The following is a 27,475-nucleotide window of genomic DNA, read 5'->3' on the forward strand; positions in this document are numbered from 1 at the left end:
GGCTCAGGTCATGATCTCGCGGTTTGTGAGTTCGAGCCCCGCGTCGGGCTCTGTGCTGACAGCTCGGAGCCTGGAGCCTGCTTCGGATTCTGTGTCTCCCCCTCTCTCTGCCCCTCCCCTGCTCACGCTCTGCGTCTCTCTGTCCCTCGACAATAAATAAACTCAAGAAAAATTTATCATCAAGTGAGCCGAGGAGTTCCTTCTTCTTGTCTCTGCAGAGAAACATCAGGCTTCCGTAGGCATGCACTGAACAGCTTTCTTAGTTCCCCCTGCCCACACCTCCCACCCCCACCTCCTGCCCAGCCACACACTCCACCTGCCAGAGGCACCCCTCCCTCCAGGGAATGACACCAGGTTCCGCTTTCAGCCTGCTGCTACAGCACCCTTCACAGAAGGGGCCTGGGAACAAAAGCCCAGTCCGGCACAGCCCAGAGGGACATCCTGTGCTCAAGTTACTCATTACTTGAGTTAGAGGAGGTCACCGAGCAGGAAGCACATTGGAAAGCAAGGGGAAAGGTGGTATGGAGGGTAGGGAATTAGTCAAGGTGACCTTCTGAGAGAACTCGGCGTCCTGGCAGGGGGTGGATATCAGAGTGGGAAGGTGGCAAAGTCAGAGCAACAGCTTCAAGGTGAGACAAGGTCAAATGGAAACAGCTAATTATAATTAAGCTACCCACTTAATAGCTTTTGCTGTGCACCAGGCACCGTGCTTAGCATTTTCCCACAGCTCCCATTTAATCCTTGCAACGATGTGTCACTCCAGTTTTACAACCGCAGGAAGAGTCCTGGAGAGAACGAGGACTTGCCCAAGGTCACACAGCCAGCGAGCACTGAAAACTGAGACTGTGAACGCAGGTCTGTCTTGCCCTTCACCAGGCCGCTCTTTTGCGGCGATGTGGTACATGGGTGAAACATCTAGATGGTCTGAGTGGCTGAACCTGGTTCTCCCAGGGCTGGGGTCATGGTCTCCAGCTGCACTACCGAGTTTGGGGTGGAAATAACGGAGTTCCCAGGAAGCCTGGCAGAGGCTGGTTGAGAACGGGAGCCCTCACTGGCTGCGCAGGCACGACCCGCAGGACTTGTCAGCGCCTGGGAAGAGCCTACATGCAGAGCGGGAAGCATGAGCAAAGCTGGGGAGCTAAAATATGAAGAGGGAGTCTCCCCCAGAGGAACACAGTAGGTCAAGGGCAAGAGAGAACGCTCATCCTTGCCAGACGCAGCAATCCGTCTACTTGGCATTTGTCACAGCCCTAGAAAGCTAAGGTAGGGCACCTCCTTTTCAAGAAGAAATGGGGGTTCTAATTAAAAATCTGTCACCGTGAGCCTTTCTCCACATCCTCTGTTTTACCAAATGCTTCTACTGGAGAAGAGAGAGGAAGAGCTAGGGAGTGGGGAGGGGAACCCGTGGTGGAGGATGGGCAGGGTGAGAGGCAGGAGTATGCACAAGGGCAGCACGCCCTCCCTTAACCCCTTCGTCCCTTCCCATGCCACCTCTCCCCTCACTCATTCCCTTTTGCGGATTCTGCCCACAGGCTTTCCTCCCTCTTATGTGCAGCCAACACTCCATAAACAAATGCCCTTCCCGGGGATCTTTCCTGCTGGAAACTCCTCCACGAGGTAACTTCTACTGGGACAGGGACCAGGGACATCGTATCTGCAGGTGTAGCCTCTTGCGCAGTTCTCCCACCGACTTGGGGCTTTTCCAATGTAAACACTGCAGGGGCAAAGCAGGGGGGTGGCTTCCTCTCTCATGGAGCTGTTCTCTGTTCTCCCAGTTGCCCTTGACAGAGCCCTGAATGTAGCAGTCCCTCTGGGGCTGGGGGGCTAGGTGGCTGCTTCTCTTCAGAATTTCAGGGATTTTCAGGTTTTGGCAGATCTTGTAGGTGGGCCTTAAGAAGGATCCGTGGGAGAGAGCTCATTCTGTAGCAGCTCAAGCTTGTCCTTAGACCTACAAGGTTGACCTTGGAGACAGAAAGGTGGCCCTGACAAGTGTCCCTGTACGGGGTGATGCAGGGCTGTCCCATCCTGTCCAGGATGGGTTTCGTTGCTCTCTGGGGATGGGGCTTCTCCGCAGACACTGCGGAGGCACCCCTGCCGATTTCTGCTGTGTCACTGCCTTGAGAGGGCCGGGTAAGAAGCTGCTCAAGGGTTCAGAGAGAGATGAAACCGAGCAGCTTGGCTTTTCAGCTATAGGAACTAAGGGATTGGAAGACGGACTGCCCCCTCAACGTCCTGCCCTTCGTGCTGGGTCTTCCTAATTCCTTCTGGGTCTTCCTAATTCCTTCTGGCCTCAGGGATTTTACAGCACAAGAGAGTGGTCAGGACGCCCAAGGGGGCACGAAAGCACGTCCGTGAGACTACCAGCCACCTGCTGGGCACGGAAGAGAGTCCTCAATGGTTGGGTCATGTGCAAACAATCGTCTCCCGGGTCTAGGTTGGTGTGAGGCCGCCGCGAAGTGCGACGGGATTCCGAGGGAAGACGAACTGGGGGCGAGCGGTCCGCCTCCTACCCCTTCCACCCCGCGGATGCGGACTGCCGCCCCGGGTGGGTCTGGCAAGTGTCCTGCTTGAGGCGGCTCAGGCCGCCCACAAGAAGCGCAGCAGGCAGTCAGGAGCCAGGGCTTGCGGGTTGGGCTGGCGCTGCAAGGAGAGGGACCGGCCGGAACTGCAACCGCAGTGGCAAGGAGCGCGCAGGGGGCGCCAGGTGCCGGAGCGGAGAGGCGGGGAGGAGCCAGGCAGAGTCCCCGACTCTCGGGCGTCCCCGAGTGACCTTCCCCCACTCCTCCAGGGCCTACGAGGGGTGGACCAGCAGCGGAGGGAGACCGGGAGCTTGCGACAGCGGGCAGGCGGGCGGGAGGGACTCGATCAGGACAGCTTGGCCCGGGGTCCCCGGGCGTCTGCGGGCCGCCGGGCGACGCAGGTGCCCCGCGCCTCACTACGGCAGAGGAGGGCGTGCGTCCAGCCGCGAGCGAGGAGGGGGCTGCGCAAGGCCGCCTGCGCGCGCGTCCTTTTCCCTCCGCCCCTCGCGCCCCAGGGCCCCAGCCCTCCCCGTTCGCGGCCGCGGCTCCTTTGTGCCGTCCCCGCGCCCGCCCCTTCGGGCCCTAGGCCCCGCCTCCTCCGCACCCGCGATTGGCCCGCCGGGCCGCTAGTGGGCGGGGCCCCGGGCCGCCCCGGCGCGGTATATAGTAAAGGTAGGGCTCGCGCCCTGAGCCAATTTCTCGGCTCGTGGCGGGCGCGCTGAGGCCGCGCCGCGGTCCGTTTGTCCGTCCTTCCCTCTGACTTTCTCCTGCCCCCACTGCCTGTCTCTGCAGAGGTCACCGGAGGCGGGGGCCGAGCACGCGCGCGGCCCCAGTGGCAGCGGGAGCGGCAGCTGCGGCTTCGCTGAGCCCCCGAACCCCCAAGGGCAAGAGGAGCGCGTGGCGGACCAAAGAGAGCCCGCGAGCGGCCGTGCGCCCACCAATAGGTGCGGGGCTCGGAGCCGCCCAGCCTGCGCGGCCCCTCCCTCCGCCCCCGCCGCCGCCTCCCCCTCCTCCCGCTCCTGCCTCTGCCCCTCCGGCGCGCGTCTGGCACTCGGAGAGCCGCAGCGGCAGCGGCGGGTGCAGCTTGCGGAGAGCCGGGCCGGGGCCGCCGACCAGCAGCCGGGGAGGACGCCGGGGCGCGCGCCGCACTCACCCACCCTCAGCCCCCGCGGCAGCCGCTGACCCGCCACCATGGCCCGCGGAAAAGCCAAGGAGGAGGGCAGCTGGAAGAAATTCATCTGGAACTCGGAGAAGAAGGAGTTTCTGGGCAGGACCGGCGGCAGCTGGTGTAAGTACGGCGCCCGCGGCTCTCCCCGCCACGGTGCCTTCCCCGGCCCGGGCGGCGCATCCCTGCGCAGGCTCTGCGGACCTTTCTCGGGTCTCCCGCCGCCCAGGGTGGAGCGGGGTCGGCGGCGGGCGCCGCTCCGAGCGCGCGGGCCTGGGCTTGTCATCCAGTGCGGAATGCGGGGGCCCCCAGGATGGGCGCGGGGGTGGGGGGCGGGATGGCGCGGGGCAGAAGGTTCTACGGATTGCCACGGTCTTTTCTTGGTAATTTGCAATCTGTCCGAGCTTCGCGCGAACCCTTCCCTCCTGGGAATGGTCAGGCCCTGGGAGACTAGGTTTGGCTGTCCCCTTAGTCAATGTCCCAAGTCCTAAAAATTGAGATTTGAGGCGGCGAGAGAACCTCACGATGGTAACCGGATCGGATGCAGGCGAGCTTGTGTGTTATAGCAGTTTTCTAGTCTAAATATGTACCTCAAAAGGCGCGGCGGGGGTGGCGGGGGGGGGGGGGGGCGCAGAACCCATCCACATTGCAGTATTTCTTGGCTGTGCCCAGACTTTATCCCAGTGACCTCCCCTGGAGTCATTACAGCCCAGAAGTGGCCCAGGAAGCCCCGAAACAAGTCTGGATGTTTTCAATGTCTGCACACACAGATGCGGAATCAGTAGGTTGGGTTGATCACCGTAAGAAATAAACGGCATAGAGAGAGGCAGATTCAGCCCACCTGACAAGATTTGGGGCAGCCTGTTGCTTGACTGGATGGACTTTTTTTTTTTTTTTTTCCCCCCTCGTTGAAAATGAGATACCTTGTTTTCCGCCTCCCTCCACCGGAAGGGTGACATTTTTTTTTAAAGGTCATTTTGAAGGGCAGAGTTGTAGGCAAATGCAGAAGAGTCGTGACTGCAGAAGGGAGAGAAGAAGGGAACTCCCCCCCCCCCCATCACTGCCCCCTCCCTGCCCCATCACTGCCCCCTCCTTCTGGAGGATCATCACCACCACCACCACCACCACCACAGCTGCAGCCAGTGAGGGTGCGCTGGCTAGGGCCTGATGCGGTGTTCCTGATTGGGAGGATCTGTGGCCATCACAGGAGAATGAGTCAGGGAAACCGTGCTTGGCTGACATTTTGAATTGGAAGAAGCTAGATGTATGATTTTTGCAAAGAAGGAAAAAAAAAAAAAAAAAAACGCAGCCTGTCGTGGGTCTCTTGGCTGAAAAGCAAAGGGTTAATAATGCATCACACTTCAAGGTTAGTCAAGGTGAAACCGCATTCCAAGGTATTACAAGGAAGCAGCATAGGTATTCTGAGTCATGGTAGACGTAGGTCTTTAAAGTGAGGTCCTTTAGCTTGTGTTTTTTATTTTATTTTATCTTGGAGGAGGCTGTGTTCTTCAGTGGGATTATTGCCATGGTTTCTCTGGCATAAAGATAGCTCACTGTTTTCTCAACTTGGAAGGGAAAACCTGAAGAACTCGGGGTGCGTGTGGGGGGTGACCAGCTCCCTGCCGGGGCGATCTAGCCGTTCCTCACTTGAGCGAGGCCTCGGGGGTGCACTGCGGAATGGGGCCCCCTTCTCCCCGACGCACTGGAGGCTCCAGCCCTGGCAGGTGGACCCCAGCCTTGTCGTGGGTCAGGGGCTGCCTGGGACTCCGGGCATATTGTGAAATTTGTTTGCCCCTCTTGTAAAATAGATTTCTTTCCTCATTCCAGTTCCAGAATAATATTTGCTTTAGAAGGTAAGGCAGGATGGGCAGACTTGTTCTTTAAGCTGACATTTAATGGGGCAGCACCTCCCATGTGTGAGAGAAAATGGGTGCACACGCGTGTGTGTATTAATTTTGGCGTCTCGGTCCCACGTCCAGCAAGGTGCCAAGACACTGATTTATGAATGCAGGCGCCGGGATTCCCGTCTCTGCCCGTCTCATCTTAGCTTCTGTTTTCCAAGGTACAGGTGCCGGGCTAAAAATTCAGTTTGGGTTTTGCACTCATCTGTCTCTTGTTTGGCAACGTAAGAAACGACAGACCCTCTCGTAGCAGAGACAGTGGCGGCAGTCGCTGTCCCCTGTGGACAAAATGCTACCTTTCCAGCACTGGGCCCAACATGGATGCCCTTGGGACGAGGGCAGGTCGCCCTTGGCTCGGCTTTGCTTATAGGTAGATTTTCACCAAGATGGACGCAGGAGCCTTGCCTGTCACCTGCTGGAGAAATGGCAGCATGCAAATCACCTGCGGTTTCCACCTTTTCATTAAGTTAATGCAGGCATTGGTAGGTGTTTATTATGTTTACCGCTGGGCCCAGATGCCAGTCTCCTTTTGCCCGTGACCCTTTGAAGGGTACTCATTCTTTTTCTAACTGGGAAATCTCTAGGTTACTTGTATTTTTTTTTTTTTTTTTTCTTTTTAAAGAAGACACATTGCTTAAGAGGGGAAAATGCCTGTAAAACTTACCTTCTGTGTCACCCTGGCCAGTTGGTACAATCTGTCTAGCTTTTCTTTTTGAGCAGCCCCTGGTCACCTGCGTGCTGGTGAGCTCCCCGCATGGGCCCCCCAGACGTTCACGTTCCTCTAACCAGGTGACCTTGGTTCACAGCCGTAACTCGGGAGATTTTGCTAAGTGACATCTTGGAGCAAAAGAGAAAAATCCCTCGCTTCTCTCAGGGTATGCTGTGGAAAAGAAGGGAAAGGCTGGATCTTCGTCAGCTTCATCAGCGTGCCTGCAAAAGGACTAATTTTCCCGGGGCTCTGTTTGTATTTTCAGTTGCAGCCACAATTAGGGACCTTCTTAAGTAAGTCATTAGAGTTAGGTGTGTGGAGTCGGCACGAGCATTAAAAACGGCTCCAGTTGTTGGGAGAGCTAAGCGGAGTTAAGCTAAGAGCACCGAGACGAGGTGGGGGGCCACAGAAGAAGCGGCTGCAACAGCTCCTGGCTGACCGTGTTATACCAGCTCTCGCACCTCTTAGGAGCGCGGTCGCTGGAAAATTTTCCAGATCTCTTGACGTCACAGCCTTACCATTTGCCTACTGCTGCTTGGATACAGAATGCAGCACTTAACCCTTGTCCTGCCGGGAGGCAGTGATTGAGCCGGGCAGCTGGGGCTCCGGATCATACAGTCTTTCCGCTTTTCTTACCTTTTGCTTGTGGCCTGGCCTTTTTCCCTTTCTTCCTTCTTTTTTTTTTTTTTTCCTGATAGAGGAGAAAAAGGGTAACGATTAAACACTTTGGTCTTAGGTGCGTTTGGCTTGGATTGTTTTACTAACGCTCCAGCATGATTTTCCCGAACCATGTACTTGCTGGTTGGAGGGCTGGGCTTTGAAATGCAGGTCAAGGGCAACGTGGCTACCTCCTGTGACAGTGTGCCCGCTCTTTCCCTCCGTCCCTCCGCCTCTTCTTTTCTACGAGGCTTTTGTTCCGTTTTGTTCTGGACTTTTGCCCGAGGACCCCAGCATTCACCGCCTGAGATGTGGAGGTTTTGAGAAGTAACCCGAGGCTCCTTCGCGCAGTCCTGTTTCGGACTCGATAACCTTCCGGTTCGCCTGCTCCCATTCCTGCGTTCGAGGCGAGTCGTTGGCCGGCCTGGGGCTGCCGGGCGATGCCTAGTACAGCCTGTTACTATGTGGCTAATCGGGGAGATAATCCTCGTAAACCAGTAACTGATAGCCTCATTCCCGTCTGTGGGCTTCGTGCTGTTTTGCTTCTTGTGTTTTTTGCTTTTGCAGCCAGCTCAGCCCGTGTCCTGCTGTCCTGCTAGCTGTGGGAAAAAGAAAATGCAGCTCGTCGAGCCAGTCAGTATTCCGGGTCCAGGCAGAATATGGAATAAAAATACGCTTGCCGTTTTTACTACAGGGTTTTTCCTTTTTTCTCCCTCCTCCTTGTTTGGCGCCCCTGAAGGAAAACACAGTGTGTTTAGTCCGTCATACACATCAAGAGGCGGGGAGACAGAAAAGCGCAGAAGAGCTTCACGCGGTTTCTCGGCATTCGTTGCCCCATCCCAGCAGAAAAACTTGCAGGCGTTCGAATGTTTGGAGAAGCCGCAGAGCCTGGATTGTAGTTTCAAAATGTCAAGGGATAAGCAAAGAAAGAAAACCTACGTCTCTAAGGGAGTATAGTGTCATATTTGAGATGCATTGCATAAGCACACAAACATGGCCCTAGATTTTATTGGTGATCTTCATGAACAGTTTTTTATTGAGGCAGAAAAATTATTTCCTGTAAATAATCTTAGTTCTAGCAGAACATTCCTCTTACCCTTACCTACCCCCAACACACACACACACAGTAACGGAGGGCTGCCTGTCTCTGTTTTTACCCCACCGTGGGGGGGTGGGGGGTAGTATGGTCCACTCTCTGAATCAGTGTCAGAAAAGGAAACTCCAAAGACAGGCTGGAGGGGAAGGCAGGAAGGAAGTCCCTTCATCTCCGAGGTTAGCCTTTCATTCTGCGGGTGTGACTGTCTCACAGCCTTCTGTTTCTGTCTGTCCTCCTTGCAGTTAAGATCCTTCTGTTCTACGTGATATTTTATGGCTGCCTGGCTGGCATCTTCATCGGAACCATCCAAGTGATGCTGCTTACCATCAGCGAATTCCAGCCCACATACCAGGACCGGGTGGCCCCCCCAGGTAACGCGAATACGTTCAGCTCTTCCACGGGAAAGACGGGTGCCACATTTTCACGCAAGAAGACATTTTTCTGAAAATTGTCTGTTAACGCGCTGGTAGACCGAGCCTGGTTTGATAGGAAAACGCAGAACTGCTCAGTGTTGTGGCCACGCCTCCTGCCCGCATTGCAGACACAGCTCCGGGGCTCCCCCGCGTCTTCCCAGCTCTGCGGTGAGGGGTGAAGAGCCTCCCCCCCGCCCGCCCCCAAGCCTGCACCCTCCCCAGCTGCGGGACTCCCGATGAGGCCGCGACCTCCCCCACTGCCCAGCAGGTCAGTTAGTGGGGTCACTACAGGGCCCTTCAGGCTCAGGCGCATTTTTCACTTTCTCGAGGGGACTGCGACTCTGATAAATCCTTTAAAAAAAAATCACTTCAGCTCCTGTTTAGCAAGACGAAGTTAGTTTTAGGGATGATGAGAAGCTCGGAAGTGGCCAGTTACCCAGAGGGACAGGAGCCACGGCTTCAGGAGTCCACTCTCCCACCTGCTGTTGACTTAGCTTGACCTTGAACGACAACACACTCTCCTCTCACTTCTCCGTGTTTGTACCTGCTTGTTCAGTAGGAGTCTTACTGCTTGGCTGTCTAGACCCACTTTGCAGTTTCACTGTCTCCTTTAGCTGTGACCTGGGAGCTGTGCACAGCCGTCACCGTGCCCTGGGGAGGCCCACTGCCCATATGCCTGACGCTGGCAGGAAGACCAGACAAGAGGGCGACCACAAACCCGACCGTGCTCAGTGGCTCTTCTCAAATTCATTGTCGGGAGGACCCAGAGACAGGAAATGTTGCGCAGTTTCCGGGTTCTTGCGTTATAAATGACCTTGAGGCTGCCGCTGGGGGGGGGTGGGGGGGGGGGTGGCGATGACGTGTCCCCTCTCCATTTTCCCTGGCAAGTGTTTAGTAACAGCTGCATTAGGTGACAGTCTGGAGGCCGTCTTCATGGCCCTGAGCAGCCTTGGTCAAGTGTGGGAAGTTTGTTGCAAACTTCTTGTGCCCATCTCCTTCTTGGGGTGTGAAGGACTCCAAGGAAGATCTCCAGAACACGGAGGTGGCCAGCGCCAAGTCAAATAGTCGTCCGCTATTAGAAATCCGTAGACATGGCCAGATAAATCTAGATCTAGGGGATTTTGGAAGCGGGGGAGAAAAACCAGTCGTGTAAGTAATGTAAAACAACTTTAACCTGCTTGATAATCCACAGTTTCCAGCAACTGTTTCCCAACATCGGTAGGTGAGTGGAAAGGCTGAAGCAGAAACGCTGGTGTGTGCAGAGAAATGTAGGATCTTTACAGGTTGAACGCGGCTTTTGGGACAGGAAGGCGTGGCATGTCCCCTCCTGGTGGGATTTTTGTGGTAGCATTAGCAAGCGTCCTATAAATTTGTGCAGACCCTTATTTTTCTTTTATTTTTGTAAGCCCTCGGAAAGCGGTTCTTTGATTACGATGCTACTTTATAATTGTTCTCCAACTGAAAGCTGCAGGTTGACTCCAAAGCCAAGCATTTAATTTCCTAGCCTCAAAAAAAGTGCTCCTTGTCTGTGTAAACCGTGGGGAGTCAGCCTCCTGATAAAAGTAAACCTTTTCTTCCCGTTCTTTGCAGAAAGGGTGATTTCACTTTCAAAAAGCAAAGGCTAGAAGTGCCAGACCTTTTAAGCGGGGACCTGCCAATGACCTTGCCTCGCAAATCTGGTGAGGTGCTCGGTCCTTGCCCTCTTTCCCCACCTCCCTCCCCCTCCTTCAGCCCCTTCCTAAAAGGCACGTTCTTCGTCCCTATATTTAGTGTCCTCAGCAGTCGGGCTGACCCGACAGGCCGTCGCTTCTCCAGAGCACTGCTCGTGTCTCATTGTGGAAATATGCGTTCCCGTTCTTTGGCCCGAGTCATAGGAAAAGTGCTTCCTCGGATCCCCTTCTTCCCTGACCTGCTGCCTGGGCCCTTTATCTTCGTCATTTCTTTTCTTCCTCATCCACCACCTTGCCAGGAGCGTCTAGGCCCAGCCCCTTTTACCCTCACCTTCCCAAGGGACGTGACGCTCGTTCGAAAATGATAGTGGCCTTGGAGCAGGGAGGCCAGGTGGGCAGAGCCCTTGGTGGCGAGAAGTGCATCCCGGCACCGTCGTGCGTGCTCCGAGGGGACCCCAACGGGACCCTCCCCCTGGCATCTGTCGGAGCGGAGCTCAAGAATTTGTTTCTGACAGGCTGTTCCTTCGGTCTGCAGGCCGAACACGCTGCGGAAGAATGCCCCGGCGATCTTTCGGCTTCAGTGTCGGTAGCTCCAAGCTTCCGTTATCGTGAAAGTTGTAGATTTCACGAACCCCGCATGCTTAAGTCAAACGAAGCTAGTGAGTGGGAAAGACTTGGTACATCACTTAAAGATTTACGGACTTACCGATGCTATTATTAGCGGTGTCGGAGGCAGGAGCACAGAGCGGGCCTGACTCACTCTGAGCCTGAGCACGCCTCGCTACCTTGTAACTAGATCTCGTCTAAGTAACACGTGCGATCCTGGCCCGATGAAAGGGTGATGGAAGGGTGGCGATCGTGCGGGACATTTGGGTTTGACTGTAATGTTGGCTAAGCTGATAGGCCGAACGTGGAAGTCTCAGTGGGGGGGACCAAGGTACAGAATGGAGGTGAAATTTAAGGCGAAAAAAAGGATAGCGTGCTGTTTCTGGGCCTGAGCGATGGTGGCCCTTCGTGCCTGGGACCCTCCTTACAGAGTCGTCGTGTTGCTCTGGGATAGTGGAACGGGTCGGCCCCACAGCCTGGAGGGCACACAGGGAGAGCTTCAGCTGCCATACGAGGTTGAAATACACCAAATTGTTCTGTGAGTCAGAAATGGTTGATTATTGGCCATTTGACATCGCTTGACCTAAATACGAGGGCAGCCTCAAGTTCGTAAGCCACGGTACAGGTTTCCACTGTCAAGCTGACCTGAGAAGGAAAAGCAGGAACTTTGAAGGTGGACACAGTCCCCACCATTCCGTGCCCTACTTCATCTCACTAAGCCTCAGTTGTCTCATCTGTAGAATGGGACTCCTACTCTGTGAGGATTTAATAAGTGTATGTAAAGTGAATGGGACCTTCTAGTGGCCAGCCTCGTGGCATGAAACAAAGGGTAGTTATTAGCAGCCACTTCTGTTCTTGCACTGGAGGCAGCGGTTTCCTTTCAGGTACTGAATTCAGTATTTCTAGACTGAGCTCTGGGTGACCCCTCAGGGCTGCTTTGTCCACACTGGTTTCACGAAGTGAACAGCATCTTGGCTCTCCACGAAAAGCGTTCGGGAGAAATTGGATTAGGAAACCTGCTGAGAGGTTTTTTTAAGTGAAATCGAAGTGACCTTGTATTTGTTCTGTAGTCCAGCCGCTCCCTTCAAAATACCCATGCTGGCCGGGTGGGCCCTGCCATGCTTTTCTCCCTGGGAGACCCTCTCGGGAAGTCCCCACCGGTGGCTGGTGGCACCCCCTCACTCTGTTCCCTGCCAGACCTGGAGAGGACGGGGGCCGCACGTGCCCACGCTCCCAACCCCGGTCCCCCACGTGACCCCCACGCCCCTTGCTGCCTGCCGGGCGCTATCCTGGAAGGGTCCCCTCCTCCACCCGCCCGCCCCTCCCCCAGCTCCGCTCCCGGAGTCACAGGGGAATGAAGTGCAGGTCACGGTCTGGGGAGATTCCCAGCCGCCCTGCTTCCTGGTAAGTGGGTGTGTGTTCCTGTTCTTCCTCTCCAGCTCTGTGGGGACGGCTTTTCGTTTTGTTTTGAAGTGATAGGGGGTGCCAAAAGAACTATTAACAGGTGCCACGGTACCCAGAATGGGTGGGGGAGGGCGGGGGGAGGGGGTGCAGCCCAGGCCACACTGGCACCCCCTGCAGGTGTGATTTCGTTTGGACCGTGAGAGGGAACAGGGCGCTGTAGTGCAGATCTCAGCGTAATGAAGCAGAATTCTTGAGGAATCACGACATCGGTCTCAGAATTGCTTATTTTTCTCAAACTCCGAATTTCAAGGGGGAGAATTGGAAACACGTGGCTTCCTTCTACTTTGGGTGAATTGCTGTTTCAAAGTGCCAACAGAGTGGCTTTAAAGTCTGTGTGTCTGTCTGTCTGTTGCTGTTTCCATCAGATCCTCTTGAGTTGTAATCTGGGAGCCGACACGATAAATGTACGGGGCTCCCCCGGCCTGGCCGCCTCTCACGTTCTCCCTCCTTCTCTCCTCCCTCCCTCAGATGGATCCTGCCAACCTGCCCCCAGAGTTTGGGGCTCTTGATGAGCTGGCATTGGTGGCAGTTGAGATTTCCAGAAGCTACTGTCCAGACCCCTAGTCTGGGCACAGTTTGGGTTTAGGGTGGCAAACTCCAGACTCATTCTTCAGAGTGTCCCCGCCTCACTGTTAGGCCTCAACAGCCCGCCTGCCTGTGCCCTTCTTCGTTTCTAAAGACCAAGATACAACTAATAAGTGAGCTCTTGGGTACACAGGACGCCTGACGATTAACTTAAAAATGTTCTTGGAGCCACAGAAAAATGAGCTTCACTCTGGGTGCTCATTTTAGACAAGTGAGCAGAGCGGTGACCTCTGACAAGCAGGACCAGGCAACAAATAACATGGAGGGATAACGGGGGGAAAACATGCTGAATCCGTGAAATTTCATTCAGAGCTTTTGTGCCGTGCGCACTCTGTTGTGGAAGGAGCACCAGCCTCACGGTGCCTGCGGTGACCTCGGATGGGCTGGGCTGCTCAGGGCGTTTATTCTAGTAATCTCGCGACCCCAGGGCCCATCCGACACAGGCCGCGAGAGAAGTTGGGGAGACGAGGGAGAGTCTAGGGATGTCTATCATCTACGGGCTTCCGATCAGAAAAGTGTGCCCTTCCCCACGTGTATGCATGAATGTACATCATCAGATATGTAGGATATCTTACTTCAGGTCATTGGCCACTTGGCGAACGTTACGTTTCGTATCTAGACGAGTCAAATCTGCTACATACGCTTGTTCTTCAGCTCGGTCTTCAACAGAAAAGCTTAACGTAAAATAGTAGGGTTTGGCTATTTGTTTACATTTTGTCTGTCTATACTTTCCCATTATAAAAGTTGGTATCTTTTATTAGGAACAAGCACAATTATGAGCTATACAAATATCAAAGACAGGTCCCTATGAAATTAGTTGTGCTTCCAAGGTCCCCTGAACTAAATAATGCTCTCTCTGTTCACCTGAAAGTGAACATAGGACCGTAGGTAAGAGTCTGATGATAAAGGGTGATTCCAGAAGTGCAGGAGGGCCTTCCACCAAAGCGTGTGGCATTTAGCTTAGACGGGAGGAGAGATTTCCTCACGCCAGGCGTTGTTGAACATCCAGGCAGGCTCTAGAGAAAATCCAACAATTCTTCTTTAAAAGACTTTCCAAAGGGAGCAAATTCTCTGGCCTCTGGGAGGGTGTCGATGTGACTGTGGCTGACCCCAGGTGGTCGTCAAAAGCTGAGCCTACGAAGAAGGCGGGGCAAAGGCTGCTAGTTTCCAGAAAGCACAGAGGCACCTTTTTCCCTGTGCCCTCCCTGAATTTTGTTAGGTAAATCGATACTTACCTTGCAGACATTAAAAAAAAAAAAAAAAAATGCCGAAGGGGGAAGATGGTGTGTGTGCATGTGTGCGTATGGATACACGTCCAGATTCTGTACAACATCATACCCCCAGTTTTTTAAAATTCCCGATTGCTCATCAGCTTGGAATGTGCAGGAGATAAATGGTATGCACGGACCGTGTGCACGGCTACATTTGTGTTTCTTTGCCTTGTGTGCCCTCATTAGTCACCATGGGTGCCCTCCTGGGGGTTTCTGTGGAAAATGATGCCTATTTAGAGTTCTTGGTCTGGTGACCGTGGGGTGAATTAAATGGCTGGTCCAGGCAGCTGTGCTTCCGGATTCACTGGAATAACGGTTCACGAGGCCACAGTGGCCATATTCGAGTCTAAATGCTTCAGACTCACAAGTTAGATTGAGGAATTCATAAACTTGCTACATTGTAAACCTACTTGGAAACAAAAATAATTCTTACTGGAAAGCCTTTCTCTTCTCGTTTCTTTTACTTGCTAGTCCCCCCCACCTCCTGCTATGAACACCTACTAAAGCCAAAAACTGAACGTTCTCCCGATTTGTTGCTCAAGAGACGGGGAACCAACGAAAGGCAAGCGTAGCTCTGGAAAGCAACTGCAAAGCCGAAGAGTAGTTGTTGTTTTAACTCCCAACTCTTACGTAAAGCTAACGTGCTCATTAAAAAAACCAAATACGAACATTTCACGTAGGCAAGTTATTCTTTCAGTCCTTCTAGGTGGCTTTGTCACATAATAAGCAAAATGTAATTTAAGGCAAACGGCCCCATCAGGGCAAAGCCATATAAAACTCAGCAGGGTGAATGTCAATTCAAGTTCAGGACACTGGCGAGGCAAAAGGTTGTATCTGTTTCCTGGAATATCATTTGAGACCACAAGCCGGTGATTGGGTGTTCTGCTATCTTTGGCCTCTGGGAGTTACCACTGGAAACAAAGCTCATCCTTGTCTAAAGTTCTGACTAACAACCTGAAGGAGTGGCCAGCGTGGAGTAAAGTATCCAGTCTAGTGAGAATACGGTCGGCAAGGTGGGATTCACGTGGCCCTTGGAGGGTGTCCGCGAAATCTTTGGACTCCAAATAACGAAGTTGCCAAATTCGATCGCATTTCTTTCTGTCTTTTTTTTCCCATGAGTCTGATAATGTAAAGTGAATGATTTAAAGGGTTTCGATACCAGGTCAAGGGTCTTTTCATTTGTCTCTTGAATGGATCTAATTGCTCTAGAGAAATTACTTTTGAATAGCAGAATTTGCCTAATGGTTTGGAGAAGATCCCATCAGAGACCTCTCCTAATTAAGATCACCCAGAACAGAATAGGCGAGGGGATTGATGTCCGAGAGATTCCAGGAAAAGAACTTCTCAGGCCAGAAAGCTCTGGATGAAGAAAAGGGGAGGCAGAGCTGGTGGGGGATGGAGTGAGACCTTGCCCAGCCTCGGAGGTGGGGGGGGGGGGGTGGTGAGAGCAGACACTTGATCGTGCCCCCACTTGACTGTATGTGCTCCATAGCCGAGGGGTTAGAGAGAGGAACTGATTGCCTGATCCAAATCATGGATGCTTCTTTTCTGGAAGCGACCTTTAGATCAGAAATTGGGTATCTTAAAAGGGTGGTCACTAAAGCTTATGGCAGTTACACCTTCGAGATCCTTCGGAAACTCCAAAGGGAGACTTTAGCCTACAAAAGACAGGAAGGCATGGCTGAGCTGCCTGGGGTCGGTCTGTCACTGCTGGCCTCCCTCTCCCCCAAGGCTGTGGTATCCCTTCACGTGGAAAGGACAGGGCAGTGACTTTGGCTCAAGGTCTGATCCAGCTGGGCACGTCACAGGATTGTAAGACCCTGTGCTTAACTATTTTACCTCTTGGTTTCTCGGCCTCACAGTCGCCGATTTTTCACGCGTTTTCGAGCTGTGTCTCACATGGTAACGCACAGGCTCTGTGGGGCTTAGATGTGAGCCACACTTACCGAAGGGTTCGAGCTCTTGGGCGGAAGTTGGTAGCATTCCGTTACGTGATATTCACGATTTCTCCTTGGCCCTGTCTAGAGACACACGAGGCCAGGTGCGTACAGCTTTGCTGGGCCCGCGATGCCCCTGGGTGTGCAGTAATAACGTCCGCCGTTTCCGCAAATTCGACGCTTAACCACAGAGGTGCTTGCTGATGGGAATCACTGGTGTTTGTCTCTGGCTGAGCGTGAACTTCGCCTTGGCCATCGGTCCCAGGCTCCTGAAAGATGCACTTACTAGCTGTGCCCGTTTGCTCGTAAGGTCCCGGAGCACTGAGTCAGGACGGCTGATGCTTTGGGGTCTCACGCGCATCACCCGGCCTCTTCGAATAGCGGAGACCTCGGACTTGGCAGCACGAGGGCGTGAGAAGCACTCCGCGTAAAGCCGCCGTCTGTCCCCGCGGTCCTTCTGCCTCTGGGAGATCCGAGGAGCACGTCACCCAGTCCCGGAGATGGCACCTTGCCCTGTGACTGGCCCCGGGAAGAGGGACCGCAGAAGGGGCCGGGACAGCCGGCGCTGGACGCCCCTCGTGATTAAGTCTTGCCGTGTACTGTCAACGTGCCCTTCGAGGTTCACCTTCCTCCTTTAAAGCCCCCGAGTGAGACTCTCCAGATCTCTGCCGGGCTCGCTGACCACCTGTCAGCATTTTGAGTTTTGCCTCGTCAGCCACTCTGCCGAGGGACCGCGGCCGGCACCGTTGTCCCTTATCACTCAGCCGGCGGCCCCTTCCCCACCGCCACCTTCCCGAAGGTTAGGGGAGAGCCTGCCGCCTTTCTGATAGCTGATCTCCTCTTCGCCCTTCTCTCTGCCCCGTCTCCTGCCTTCTCCCCAAGCCTGGAAACGCCGTGTACCCTGCACGTGCAGATGTTGGTTTCTGCTCGCACTCCCGCCCCCGTCACACGCTGCCCCTGACGTGGATGTCAGCAGACCTGTGGGACGCGGGACAGAGGGGAAGGCGTGTGCCTCTGTCTTCTGGCTGCCGGGCTCTCCTGGGGCCTCAAGGGGTCGGTGCCCATCAGGCCGCACTCTCTGCCGACTGCAGGGTTATTCCAGGAAAACACCCCGTCCTCCGGGGTTCTGGTGAACCTCTGGCCTTGGGCCTAACCCCGCACTTCTACAAGTCCGGGCTAGTCCCCTCCATCGAAAGGTCCGGTTTCTAAGGCCAACCAGGAATGCTCCCCCCCCCCCCCCGGCCTTGCGCATTTTAGTGGGGCGTCTGTCCTACTGACCATACTCTCCCAGGCATGAGATCCCAGCAGAAGCTTCCACTCACATTTTATTTTATTTCATTTTATTTTTTGCAGGTATGTGCCATTTAAAAAAATTTTTTTTAATGTTTATTTATTTTTGAGACCGAGCATGAGCAGGGGGAGGGGCAGAGAGAGAGGGAGACACAGAATCTGAAACAGGCTCCAGGCTCCGAGCTGTCAGCACAGAGCCCGACGCAGGGCTTGAACTCACCAGCCGTGAGATCATGACCTGAGCCAAAGTCGGACGCTCAACCAGCTGAGCCACCCGGGCGCCCCTTCTGCCACTTTTTATCATATTGTCTCCTTGTGCTACAAATGGTCACAGCTTAATGTAGGAAAAGGTGGATTTAAATCGCGCTAGTCATACATTTCTCTGGGGTTTGCAAGAACCTAAAAAATAATATTTTTAATTGTAGCATTCGCTGTTTACTTTTAACTGATGACTGTTGGGTGAGCCAGTCCCGATACTTTTCCTTGGACTCTTCTCCATCGCTGTTGTCAGCTCTCCACCCCCCTGGATTCTTCAGGTCCCGCGTTGTCCTCTCTGAGCTGATTGCTCGTGTCACTTATCAAGTCATTGGTCTCGGGCAGCCCCACACGTTTCCCGTCTTCATCCGTAGTTTTTCCATTCTTCTAGGGAAGTGCAGGCATGGAAGAACTTGCCCCCTGAGCTGCGCCTCCCCCAGGATTTAAGCATTTCTGAAGCTCGAAGCCACCCTTAGTCGCTAGAAAAAATAGCAGCCGTCGAGCCCCAGCCCCTGCCTGTCCTCCCGCCTTGCAGATGGCGCTGCTAAATAGTTCCTGTTCGCTCATCTTCGTCGTGCCTGTGTCACGATCACCACTCTCCGGTTCTAACTCCCCAGAGCCACGGTTCTCAAACCAAGAGGCTTAAGGATCCTTCAGGCTCGTTAGCGCAGAGGTTGCGACTTGGCAGGTCTGGCGTGGAGCCTGTGGGGCTGCAGGTTTGACCAGCCCCCGGGGAGACGTGAGGTGGCACGTTGGGGGTGTTGTGCCCAACACAAAGAGGGCGGGTCTGGGGTCTGGAGCCAGGATTAGAATAGGATTGTCAGGTTTAGCAAACAAAATACGGGACACCCAATTAAATTTGGTCATCAGGTAAACCACGAGTCGATTTTTATAGAAGTGTGTCCTAAATATTACATGGGACATAACTTTTTTTTTTTTTTAACGTTCGTTTTGAGAGAGGGAGAGCTCATGCACATGCGTGTGCACGCATGTGAGTGGGGGAGGGGCTGAGAGAGAGGGAGAGTCCCAAGCAGGCTCCTCAACTGACAAAAGGGGCTCAATCCCATGAACTGGAGATGATGAACTGAGCTGACATTAAGAGCCCGTCCCTTAGCTGACCGAGCCACCCTGGTGCCCCGTGGGACATACTTCTGTAAAAGTCAATTGACCGTTTATCTGAAATTCAAATTTAACCAGGCATCTTGCATTTTATCTGGTGATGCAATTGTGCTAGAAAGCAGTGGATTGAAAGGCACCCAGGTGGTTCAGTCCGTTGAGTGTCTGACTTTTGATTCCGACTCAGGTCATGATCGTGGCTTCAACCCTTGCATCGGGCTCCTTGCTGACAGTGCAGAGCCTGCTTCAGATTCTCTCTTCTTCTCTCTCTCAAAATAAACTTAAAAAAAAAAAAAAGGCAGTGGATTGAGTCACCACCCATCGCCCCTGTCTATAGTGCTGTGTAGTATTATTCAAATACCTATCTTAGGAAGTCTTGTGATGGCAGAGGCTTTTGAAAATTAAAGACTATAAGGTTGGTTAAGGGGCACCTGGGTGGCTCAGTCAGTTAAGCGTCCGACTTCGGTTCAGATCTCGCGGTCTGTGAGTTCGAGCCCCACATCGGGCTCTGTGCTGACAGCTCAGCCTGGAGCCTGCTTCAGATTCTGTGTCTCCTCTCTCTGCCCCTCCCGTTCACGCACGCTCGCTCTCTCTCTCTCTCTCTCTCTCAAAAATAAACATTTAAAAAAAATTTTTTAAATCGTTGGTTAAAAGAGTGAAAATCCAGGGAGGGTAATTATACTTCGAATTTTTACCACTGGCCCTTGACTTGCTCAGAATACCCACTTGCTTTTGGAATGGAAAGCAAGGATGGCAACTGCACGTAAATGCCAAGTTCATCCAGTTTGGGTTAAAAGATGCACAGAAATACTTCGTTGAGTAGTCTGGAGTCTTGTAGAGTCTGGGGTGGTCATCTGTTCCATACAGGAAGGAGTCAAAGACCTCTGTGCTCAAAGGCTTGCTCGCAGTCAGGGAAACGAGTTTCCTGCATGATGTGCGAGCTGGGTATGCGTCTTGTTGACCACGAGCATGTGGGACTGTTGGCCACATAAGGATTCTGGAGTGCTGCATACACACATCGAAATCCTGGTTCCACCTCCTCTCTGTGACCTTGGGCCAGGCGCTTAGCCTTTCCGTGCAGTAAGTGTTTTCATTCATAAAATGGAGATAATGCCTATCAGAGAGTGTTGCTGAGTAAGTAAAATGATCTAGGATAGCGAGACGCCGTCACTGGTACTCAGGTACTCAATCAAAGTGCCACAGAAGTGATTTTACAAGAGAGGCAAGAATTTAACCTGTTCTTTTTAGTAGGTGCGATGAGTGAAGGATGGTTCGTACGTTGTGAACCTGCTTTGGGATTATCTTGGCTGACTGCCTTCTTACTAACAGTTTTCTGTGTTTTTCTACCTGGTCTAGGATTAACACAGATTCCTCAGATCCAAAAGACTGAAATTTCCTTTCGCCCGAACGACCCCAAGAGCTATGAGGCATATGTGCTCAACATAGTTAGGTTCCTGGAGAAGTACAAAGATTCAGCCCAGAAGGATGAAATGATTTTTGAAGATTGTGGCAGTAAGTAGACTCATCTTGGACGTTTGTGGTTGGTTCATTCTTACTTCCCGTTTCTATTTGTTATCTAACAATCGCAAGATCGACCCTTGAAGTAATTCAGTGATTGAACCCTGGCCATATTGAGAGGACACTGTCTTTTCTTTTTGTTTTTTTTTTTGTTTTAAAGCGAGACGACTTTATGGTTTAGGCTTGGATGCAATGGAGAAACAATGTAGCTTCAAGTATTACGATTATCAGCATTTGAAAAGCATCTTATTTTAAAAACACTCCAGGCACCCTTCCGACTCACAGACCACAATTACGGTTACGGTTCTCTTACACCCATTGATTTCGAGAGGCACGATTGTTTATATTTCCAGATTTCTGCCTCGGCCCCCAGGGCTTTCTCTTGCGATGGCTCTTTGACATAATTGGCCGTAACTACACTGATACGGATAGAGGATGATTTCTGGCCAGGGTAGAGGCCTTCCTAGACCCTGCTGGGGGTGGCTGGTGCAGTATGTCTCCGGTAGCCGAGCATTTGGATGAGGAAATGACCGATGAATGGCGAAGGGTGGCTTCATTAAGCCACTGGCCGGAATACATTGCCTGGCCTGTGCATTATCCAGCCGTGTTTTCGTACCCACTTAGACGGGATGTCCGTCTGAGTTATGAGGCGGTGCCTGTCCTTCCTGTCCTGCCAACACCAGCTCCTTATGGGGCGAACTGTCACGTTAAGCCATCCGGAAAAGAGTAAAAGAAATATTTTCACTACCTTTTTCCTTAGGACTTAAAAGGGGTTTTCGTCTCACTTTGCAGTAACTCAAAGGCCTGTATGTTCAAAGGCCTGTATGAAAGTCATTAGGGTGAATCACTTCACTGGAGGCGGACTGAGTTGAGGCACTTGACCGTTTGAAGGGAAAAGAGTTAACTTGTGACCTTAGAAATACATACAAGTTTTGGCGTTTGCATCGGTTTCCCGTAGGATGCTTTTGTACTAACTGTGAATTCTCTATTTCGTGCGCTCTCTCTCTGGCTTTGTTACGGGCTGTGAATAAAAAATACTACATTACAATTTCTCAGCTGAACAAATGCCAGGAAGAAGTCCCAGCTTGAACAAGCAAACATTGAAAAAAAAAAAAAAAATTTGTCTTTAAACCTTCAACAGTGGCGAAAAGGAAGAAAAGAATTCTTTCCTTACCGTTTAACCTGCTCATTAGGGGCACGGACAGCGGCTTAGCCGTGGCCGGGCAGCTGTGACCAGAAGCCTCCCAGTTCTGAAAATTACTGATGCTCCTTTTCATTTGTGCTCTAATTGTAATGTCCCTGTTCATGAGCTCAGTGATGTTGACCTGTGTCAGTGAGGCTGACGGGTGATCGGGTTTCCTTTCAGTCTCCTCACTGGCTGAGTCACCCGTTATTTAAAGGAAGAGACACATGGCCACAGACCACACATCACGCCCCGATCATCAAAGCCCCGTGAAGCCATGACGTGGGGTCATTTACCAGCAATTGCTTTGGGTAAAAGACATTTCCCGCGTCCGTGAGACCAGAGGTGGTTTGCTGGGAATCTGCGCCTTCGTTCAGGCCGAGCACTAAGTGCAGACCGGCCCGGTCTTGGGATGGGTCGTGGTGACCAGGAGGGACCCTCTCTGCTTCCTTTCTCGGGGGCACCGAGGGAGTCGTTGGTATGTTGTAAGCACGGTGTTTGCGTTTTCAGATGTGCCCAGCGAAATCAAGGAACGGGGAGAATTCAACAACGAACGGGGAGAGCGGAAAGTGTGCAGGTTCAAGCTCGAGTGGTTGGGAAATTGCTCCGGAATAAACGATGAGACTTACGGCTACAAAGAGGGCAAACCGTGTGTCCTCATAAAGCTCAACCGAGTTCTGGGCTTCAAACCTAAGGCAAGTAATGTTTGAAGTCATAGAACTTGAGCCGTTTTCATTTGGGCAGAGCATCTCATAGGCGTGAGGAGAGCGTAGAAAGAAGGGTTAGTCTCCCCAGTGGCGACTGACTGACTTTCCTTCCTTCCTTCCTTCCTTCCTTCCTTCCTTTCCTTCCTTTCCTTTCCTTTCCTTTCCTTTCCTTTCCTTTCCTTTCCTTTCCTTTCCTTTCCTTCCTTCCTCCCTCCCTCCCTCCCTCCCTTCCCCCTTCCCTTCCTTTTCCCTTCCCTTCCCTTCCCTTCCCTTCCCTTCCCTTCCTCTTCCCTTCCTCTTCCCTTCCCTTCGTCTTCCCTTCCCTTCCCTTCCCTTCCCTTTCTCTTCCCTTCCCTTTCTCTTCCCTTCCCTTCCCTTTCTCTTCCCTTCCCTTTCTCTTCCCTTCCCTTCCTCTTCCTTCCTTCCGTCCTTTTTATTTCTTTTTTTGGGGGGGGGGTACTGAATGAGAATGAGATTTCACTGCAAAACGAGAAGCTGGACACCATTCAGACTGAACTTTGATAACCGTGGTGTTGGCCTTGGATACCGTTGCAGCTTCGAGTGGGTAAACGGGACTTGAGGCCACTGAAAAATGGCACCTTGCCATCGTTCGCCGTTAGGTGGGGCGATAGTTGACTCTTTAAAAGAAGGAAAAGTATATTGGTGTTATCTCTGCTCTTCCAAAACTGGTTATTTCACTCTGTCCTTCAGGTCAGGGGAAATAGAGCCGCGCTTTTCCCTTCGGTGAGGCTGCTTCCTGCAGCTCTCCCGCATCCACCCTCGGGGTGGGGGAGCACTGCCCTTCCATGCAGGGTTGTCAATTGTTAATATTTTTAAAAAATTTGGTTTTGAGTTTACTTATTTCTGAGACAACGCGAGCGGGCGGAGGGGCAGAGAGCGAGGGAGAGAGAGGATCCCAAGCAGGCTCCACGCTGGCAGCCTGGAGGCCGATGGGGGGCTCAAACTCCCAAACCGTGAGATCGTGACCTGAGCCGAGACCAGGAGTCAGGTGCTTAACCGACTGAGCCCCCCCCCCAGGCGCCCCGAGTTTTTCTGATAGGAATTGACTGCGGGGTGCTGAGTGACATGAGCAAACCTAACTTCATTTCCGGACCCTGGCGCTCTCGTTCATTCGCTTTCTGCTCTGTGCCATTACTTTGTGGCCACGATGCTTGCTGCTCCCGAGTCGTATTTACAAAAAGAAAACCGAGGCCGAGATGAGAAGTTCTAACTGAACCCAGTGGGGTGCCTCAAACTCCTTTACCGTCTCCGGAGGGTGTGTGGGATGGACGGTTGCCCGGCTGGCCGACGCGACGGCCCTGCCGCCACGGAAGCTGGCGCACCTCGCTCCCGACAGAACTTCAGTCTTCTTTGTACTGGAGTTAGGATGTGCTGGAGGAGAGATGGTGAGAAGCGTCCCGTCACACTTCCGGCTGGGCTGCATCCGCCAGGGAGCTCTTCGCCTAGCCCAGCGGGCTGTTCCGCCACGAACGGGATTGGTGCGGTGGCCCAAAGGGAAGGCGCCTCTTTCTGTCCAGTCCGGTTTGTCTCTGGTCTCCACCCGCTGCCACCCTCTAATTCATCACCCCGTTTTGTCGTTAGGAATTCTTGTTAGAGGGTGCGGTACCCCAGGGTGTCCTCGAGGTGCCTTTTGCCTCGCCCTCAGAGGGGTACGTTCTCGCAACTTCTTCATCAACGAGCATTTTCTCTTCGTGTCTTTAACGGTCGTGGTGGTGCTGGCCGAAAGGTCCGAGGGAGTCCGATCTAGATGGTCGGTTTCTTGTGTTCTACAACAAAGAGCATCAGAAACAGTAGTTCTCTAGTGATTCACAGAATTGCCCCTTTTATCTTCGGTTAGGCTGTGTATGTGTTACGTCTCCTATCGAGACTCCCGTCCTGACCTGGTCGAGCAAGCCGGTGGCTGTCTTTGGGGAACGATGCTCATCACACCTCTCCTGAGGTGGCTTGGGGCCGGGGCTGTAGGAGGGAGCGCTCTAGACGGTTCCTCACGGCGGGGATCTTCAGAGTGTACTCTGGGCCCCTTCAGGGGGTTCGCGCTTTCACAAGACCCCTTCACGCGGGGCCCAGCTGCCTTTACCCGTTTTCATATAGGACTTGACAGAAAGAGTTGGAAATGCTCCTTAAATGGCAGCGCGTTTCCTGGAGAGTCAAAGGGAAAAACAAAAACCGAAAAAAAACAAAAAAAACACCTGCTTGAGGGAACCGGGTGGCGTGATTTATTCACGGGGTAGGAGGAAAGCCCAAGTTTCATCAAAACAAATGTCAACCAACCTTTCCGTCCAATTATTACGACCTTCTTAATGAGGAATATTAGTGCCGGGTTGGCCTTTATTTTCCAGCGTCCTTGAGGAACGTTTGCCACCCTGGGTTACGCTGGGAGTTCCGCGTGGCGCCGGGCCGCGTCGCAGCCTCGCTGTGGCCTCGCGGAACGCGGGCACGGACTTGTGTTTTGCGCTTTGTTACCGGAGTTGACTCTTCGTGCCCCGTGGGTGCCCGTTTGTGCTCCGGGCCCCCTTGGGTTTTTCAGAAGTCGTGGGAACTGACTCACAGACTCGTTGACCGGCGTGGGTTTGTATTTTTAGCCTCCCAAGAATGAGTCGTCGGAGGCGTACCCAGTGATGAAGTATAATCCCTACGTCCTGCCCGTCCAGTGCACCGGCAAGGTAAGGGGGCGCCTAGTTACCAAAGGGGGGGTTGGGAGGGGAGACCGGGTGGGACCGTCGTCCGTTAGAGGTGCAACTTGGACGTGGGAAGCGAGGCCTGTCACTTCAGGGCACGGGCCTCGATCGAGCCGTAGCGGCGCGGGGTAGAATGTCTGAGAGAAAGCGGTAACAAGACTCAGACCGTACGTGGGTTTCTCCACGAGAACAAGAAACCGAATTATCGGGGTCGAATCAGCCGGAATCTTGGTTTACGGGACCGAGAGTTAACCAGCCCACACGGGGCCTCTCTGGCCCCCGTGGCGTGTGGCACGTGCGAGGCCACCTTTTTGTTTTGTTTCGTTTCGGACGGTTTCCCATTAAAAAAATGTGTTTGGGGCTTTTCTGGAAAAAACAACGAAAGCTGTAACAGCACGTGCTCCCTTTAGACCTGAAAATAGGCCCCTGCCGGATGGATCGTTTACAGAGAGGGCAGACTGAGGAAGGGGGGTGTCTGGGAACAGCCCCATTTTATGGCCACGCCGAGAAAGCAGATGGACGCCAAGAGAGTGAGAGGCGGTTACCGAGCCCCTCGGGGAGGAGACCCCTGAAGCGCCATCCACTGGGCGACCACCGGTGGCTTTCTGACTCCCGGTGGCAGGTCCCTTTCTCGGGGTGCGGGCTCTGGAGACCTGCTTGGTTGGCCTTTGCCGCGGTTCCCTCCCTTGCGCCGCGAGAATAGGCTCCTTTTGCGACCGCTCCCGCGGCTGCCGGGGAGCAGGCCCTGCGCGTGCGCGGCCTCCCCTCGCGTCCGCGAGGCGGCCGTGTCCTCGGTGGCTGAGGTCCCCCGGCCTCCCGGGGAGGCTGGAGCAGGCGCGTCGGGACGGCGGGCGGCCCCCCGGGGCGGCAGTTTGCGCGCCGCTCCGTGGGATCCCGCGTCGCGGCCGCGACCATGGCCGGCGGCCCGGGCCGCGAGCCGTTACAACCTGTGCCCCTCTGGTTTGCAGCGAGACGAAGACAAGGACAGAGTTGGGAACGTGGAGTACTTCGGCCTGGGCGGCTACGCCGGCTTCCCCCTGCAGTACTACCCCTACTACGGCAAGCTGCTGCAGCCCAAGTACCTGCAGCCCCTGCTGGCCGTGCAGTTCACCAACCTGACCATGGACACTGAGATCCGCATCGAGTGCAAGGCGTTCGGTGAGAACATCGGGTACAGCGAGAAGGACCGCTTCCAGGGACGCTTTGATGTAAAGATTGAAGTTAAGAGCTGATCGCAAGCACAGATCCTTCCCACTAGCCATTTAAAACAGTTAAAGATACAAAAACAAACACCTACTAGTCTTGAATAAACTGTCATACGTATGGGACCTACACTTAATCTCTCTGCTTTACACTAGCTTTCTGCATTTAATAGGTTAGAATGTAAATTTAAAGTGTAGCAATAGCAACAAAATATTTATTCTACTGTAAATGACAAAAGGAGAATAAAAATTGAGCCTTGGGACGTGCCCATTTTTACTGTAAATTATGATTCCATTACTGACCCGTAGTAAGCAGTGTTTCTGGCCCCTAAGTATTGCCGCCTCGTGTATTTGATTTCGTGTATGGTACCATAGGTGCACCTGGTCGTTTTTCAAGCCATGTTTTATCGTATCTGTTTTCTACTTTATGTGAGCGAGGTTTGCCGTCCACGGTGTAAATACTCAACGGGAATAAAACTGGCATGGTACTTTTTTTTTTTCTTTCTGTTCTTTTGGGTTTGGCTCTTTCGGAGGCAACGGCCCATCGGTGAGCATTTTTAACACACTCCATACATAGTCTCTCTCCCTGTGGTGTCGGGTCTTTTCCTTTGTGTTTTTGTTTCTGTTTTCCTGGGGCTGGGGGGGGGGGGGGGCTGTCATGGGGGAACTGCCCTTGAAATTTTAAGTGACGCTACAGAAAACACGAAACGGTGATGGGTTGTGTCGTGCTTTGTACCGAATGCCGTCTTGCCGTTCTCCCCTTGTCCTCCAGTATGTTCTGAAGCCGCGCAGGAGACCTGGATCGCCTGTCGCTTTGGCAAAGTGACAGGACTCATTCATTCGCTTTGGACATTTTCTCTTCCTTTCCTTTTTTCCTTTCTCTGGAGGCATCACACGCTGGTGCTGTGTCTTTATGAATGTTTTAACCATTTTCATGGTGGAAGAATTTTATATTTATGCAGTTGTACAATTTTATTTTTTTCTGCAAGAAAAAGTGTAATGTATGAAATAAACCAAAGTCACTTGTTTGAAAATAAATCTTTATTTTGGACTTTATAAAAAGCAATGCAGTACCCCATAGACCGGTGTTAAATGTCGTCTACAGTGCAAAATCCATGTTCTAACATCTATAATAATCGCCAGGAGTACAGTGTTGATCTTGTATTCAGTCAGGTTAAAACAATGGACAATAAAAGAATGAACACGTTCCTCCTGTGCCTGATTCGGTCTTGTCTGACTGCCCCAGCCTGTGACCTCTTAGCTTCCTCTGCTGCTAGTTATCCAAGATCCTGAAGAAGTACTGAACCTGAAAGACAAAGACACGCGAACGAGTTCGTTAGCTCGCCCGGGAATTCTGCCCTCGCGTGGCCGGCCAGAGGCCAGAGCTGACGAGAGCGACAGGTTCATCGGAGGCCGAGACTCCAGCTCTTCGTTCAGAGCTGGACGCTCAGAGGTATCTTGCGGTGTTAACTTCGCCTAGTTTAGGAGACGTGAATTTTTGGTTCCTGCCGG

The 27,475-nt window shown here is 53.0% G+C and overlaps 2 protein-coding genes across 3 annotated transcripts in view; one reads left to right on the forward strand and one right to left on the reverse strand.

The window, feature by feature from the left end:
- Positions 1-3,207: 3,207 nt before the first annotated feature.
- ATP1B1 (ATPase Na+/K+ transporting subunit beta 1) lies at positions 3,208-27,172 on the forward strand. Its single transcript, XM_060643441.3, has 6 exons — positions 3,208-3,807; positions 8,290-8,418; positions 20,011-20,166; positions 21,866-22,050; positions 24,666-24,746; positions 25,730-27,172. The coding sequence occupies exons 1-6, from the start codon at positions 3,711-3,713 to the stop codon at positions 25,991-25,993; spliced, it is 912 nt and encodes a 303-aa protein (XP_060499424.1). The 5' UTR covers positions 3,208-3,710; the 3' UTR covers positions 25,994-27,172.
- Positions 26,987-27,475, reverse strand: part of NME7 (NME/NM23 family member 7) — a 255,456-nt gene continuing 254,967 nt past the window's right edge. For both annotated transcript variants that reach the window (XM_078441321.2, XM_078441322.2), the window contains exon 12: positions 26,987-27,269. In XM_078441321.2, coding sequence (XP_078297447.2) covers positions 27,237-27,269 — 33 coding nt within the window. In that variant the 3' untranslated portion in view covers positions 26,987-27,236. The remainder of the gene's footprint in view (positions 27,270-27,475) is intronic.

This window comes from Panthera onca, chromosome F1 (genome assembly GCF_046562875.1).
Source record: "Panthera onca isolate mPanOnc1 chromosome F1, mPanOnc1 haplotype 2, whole genome shotgun sequence".
Taxonomy (NCBI): domain Eukaryota; kingdom Metazoa; phylum Chordata; class Mammalia; order Carnivora; family Felidae; genus Panthera; species Panthera onca.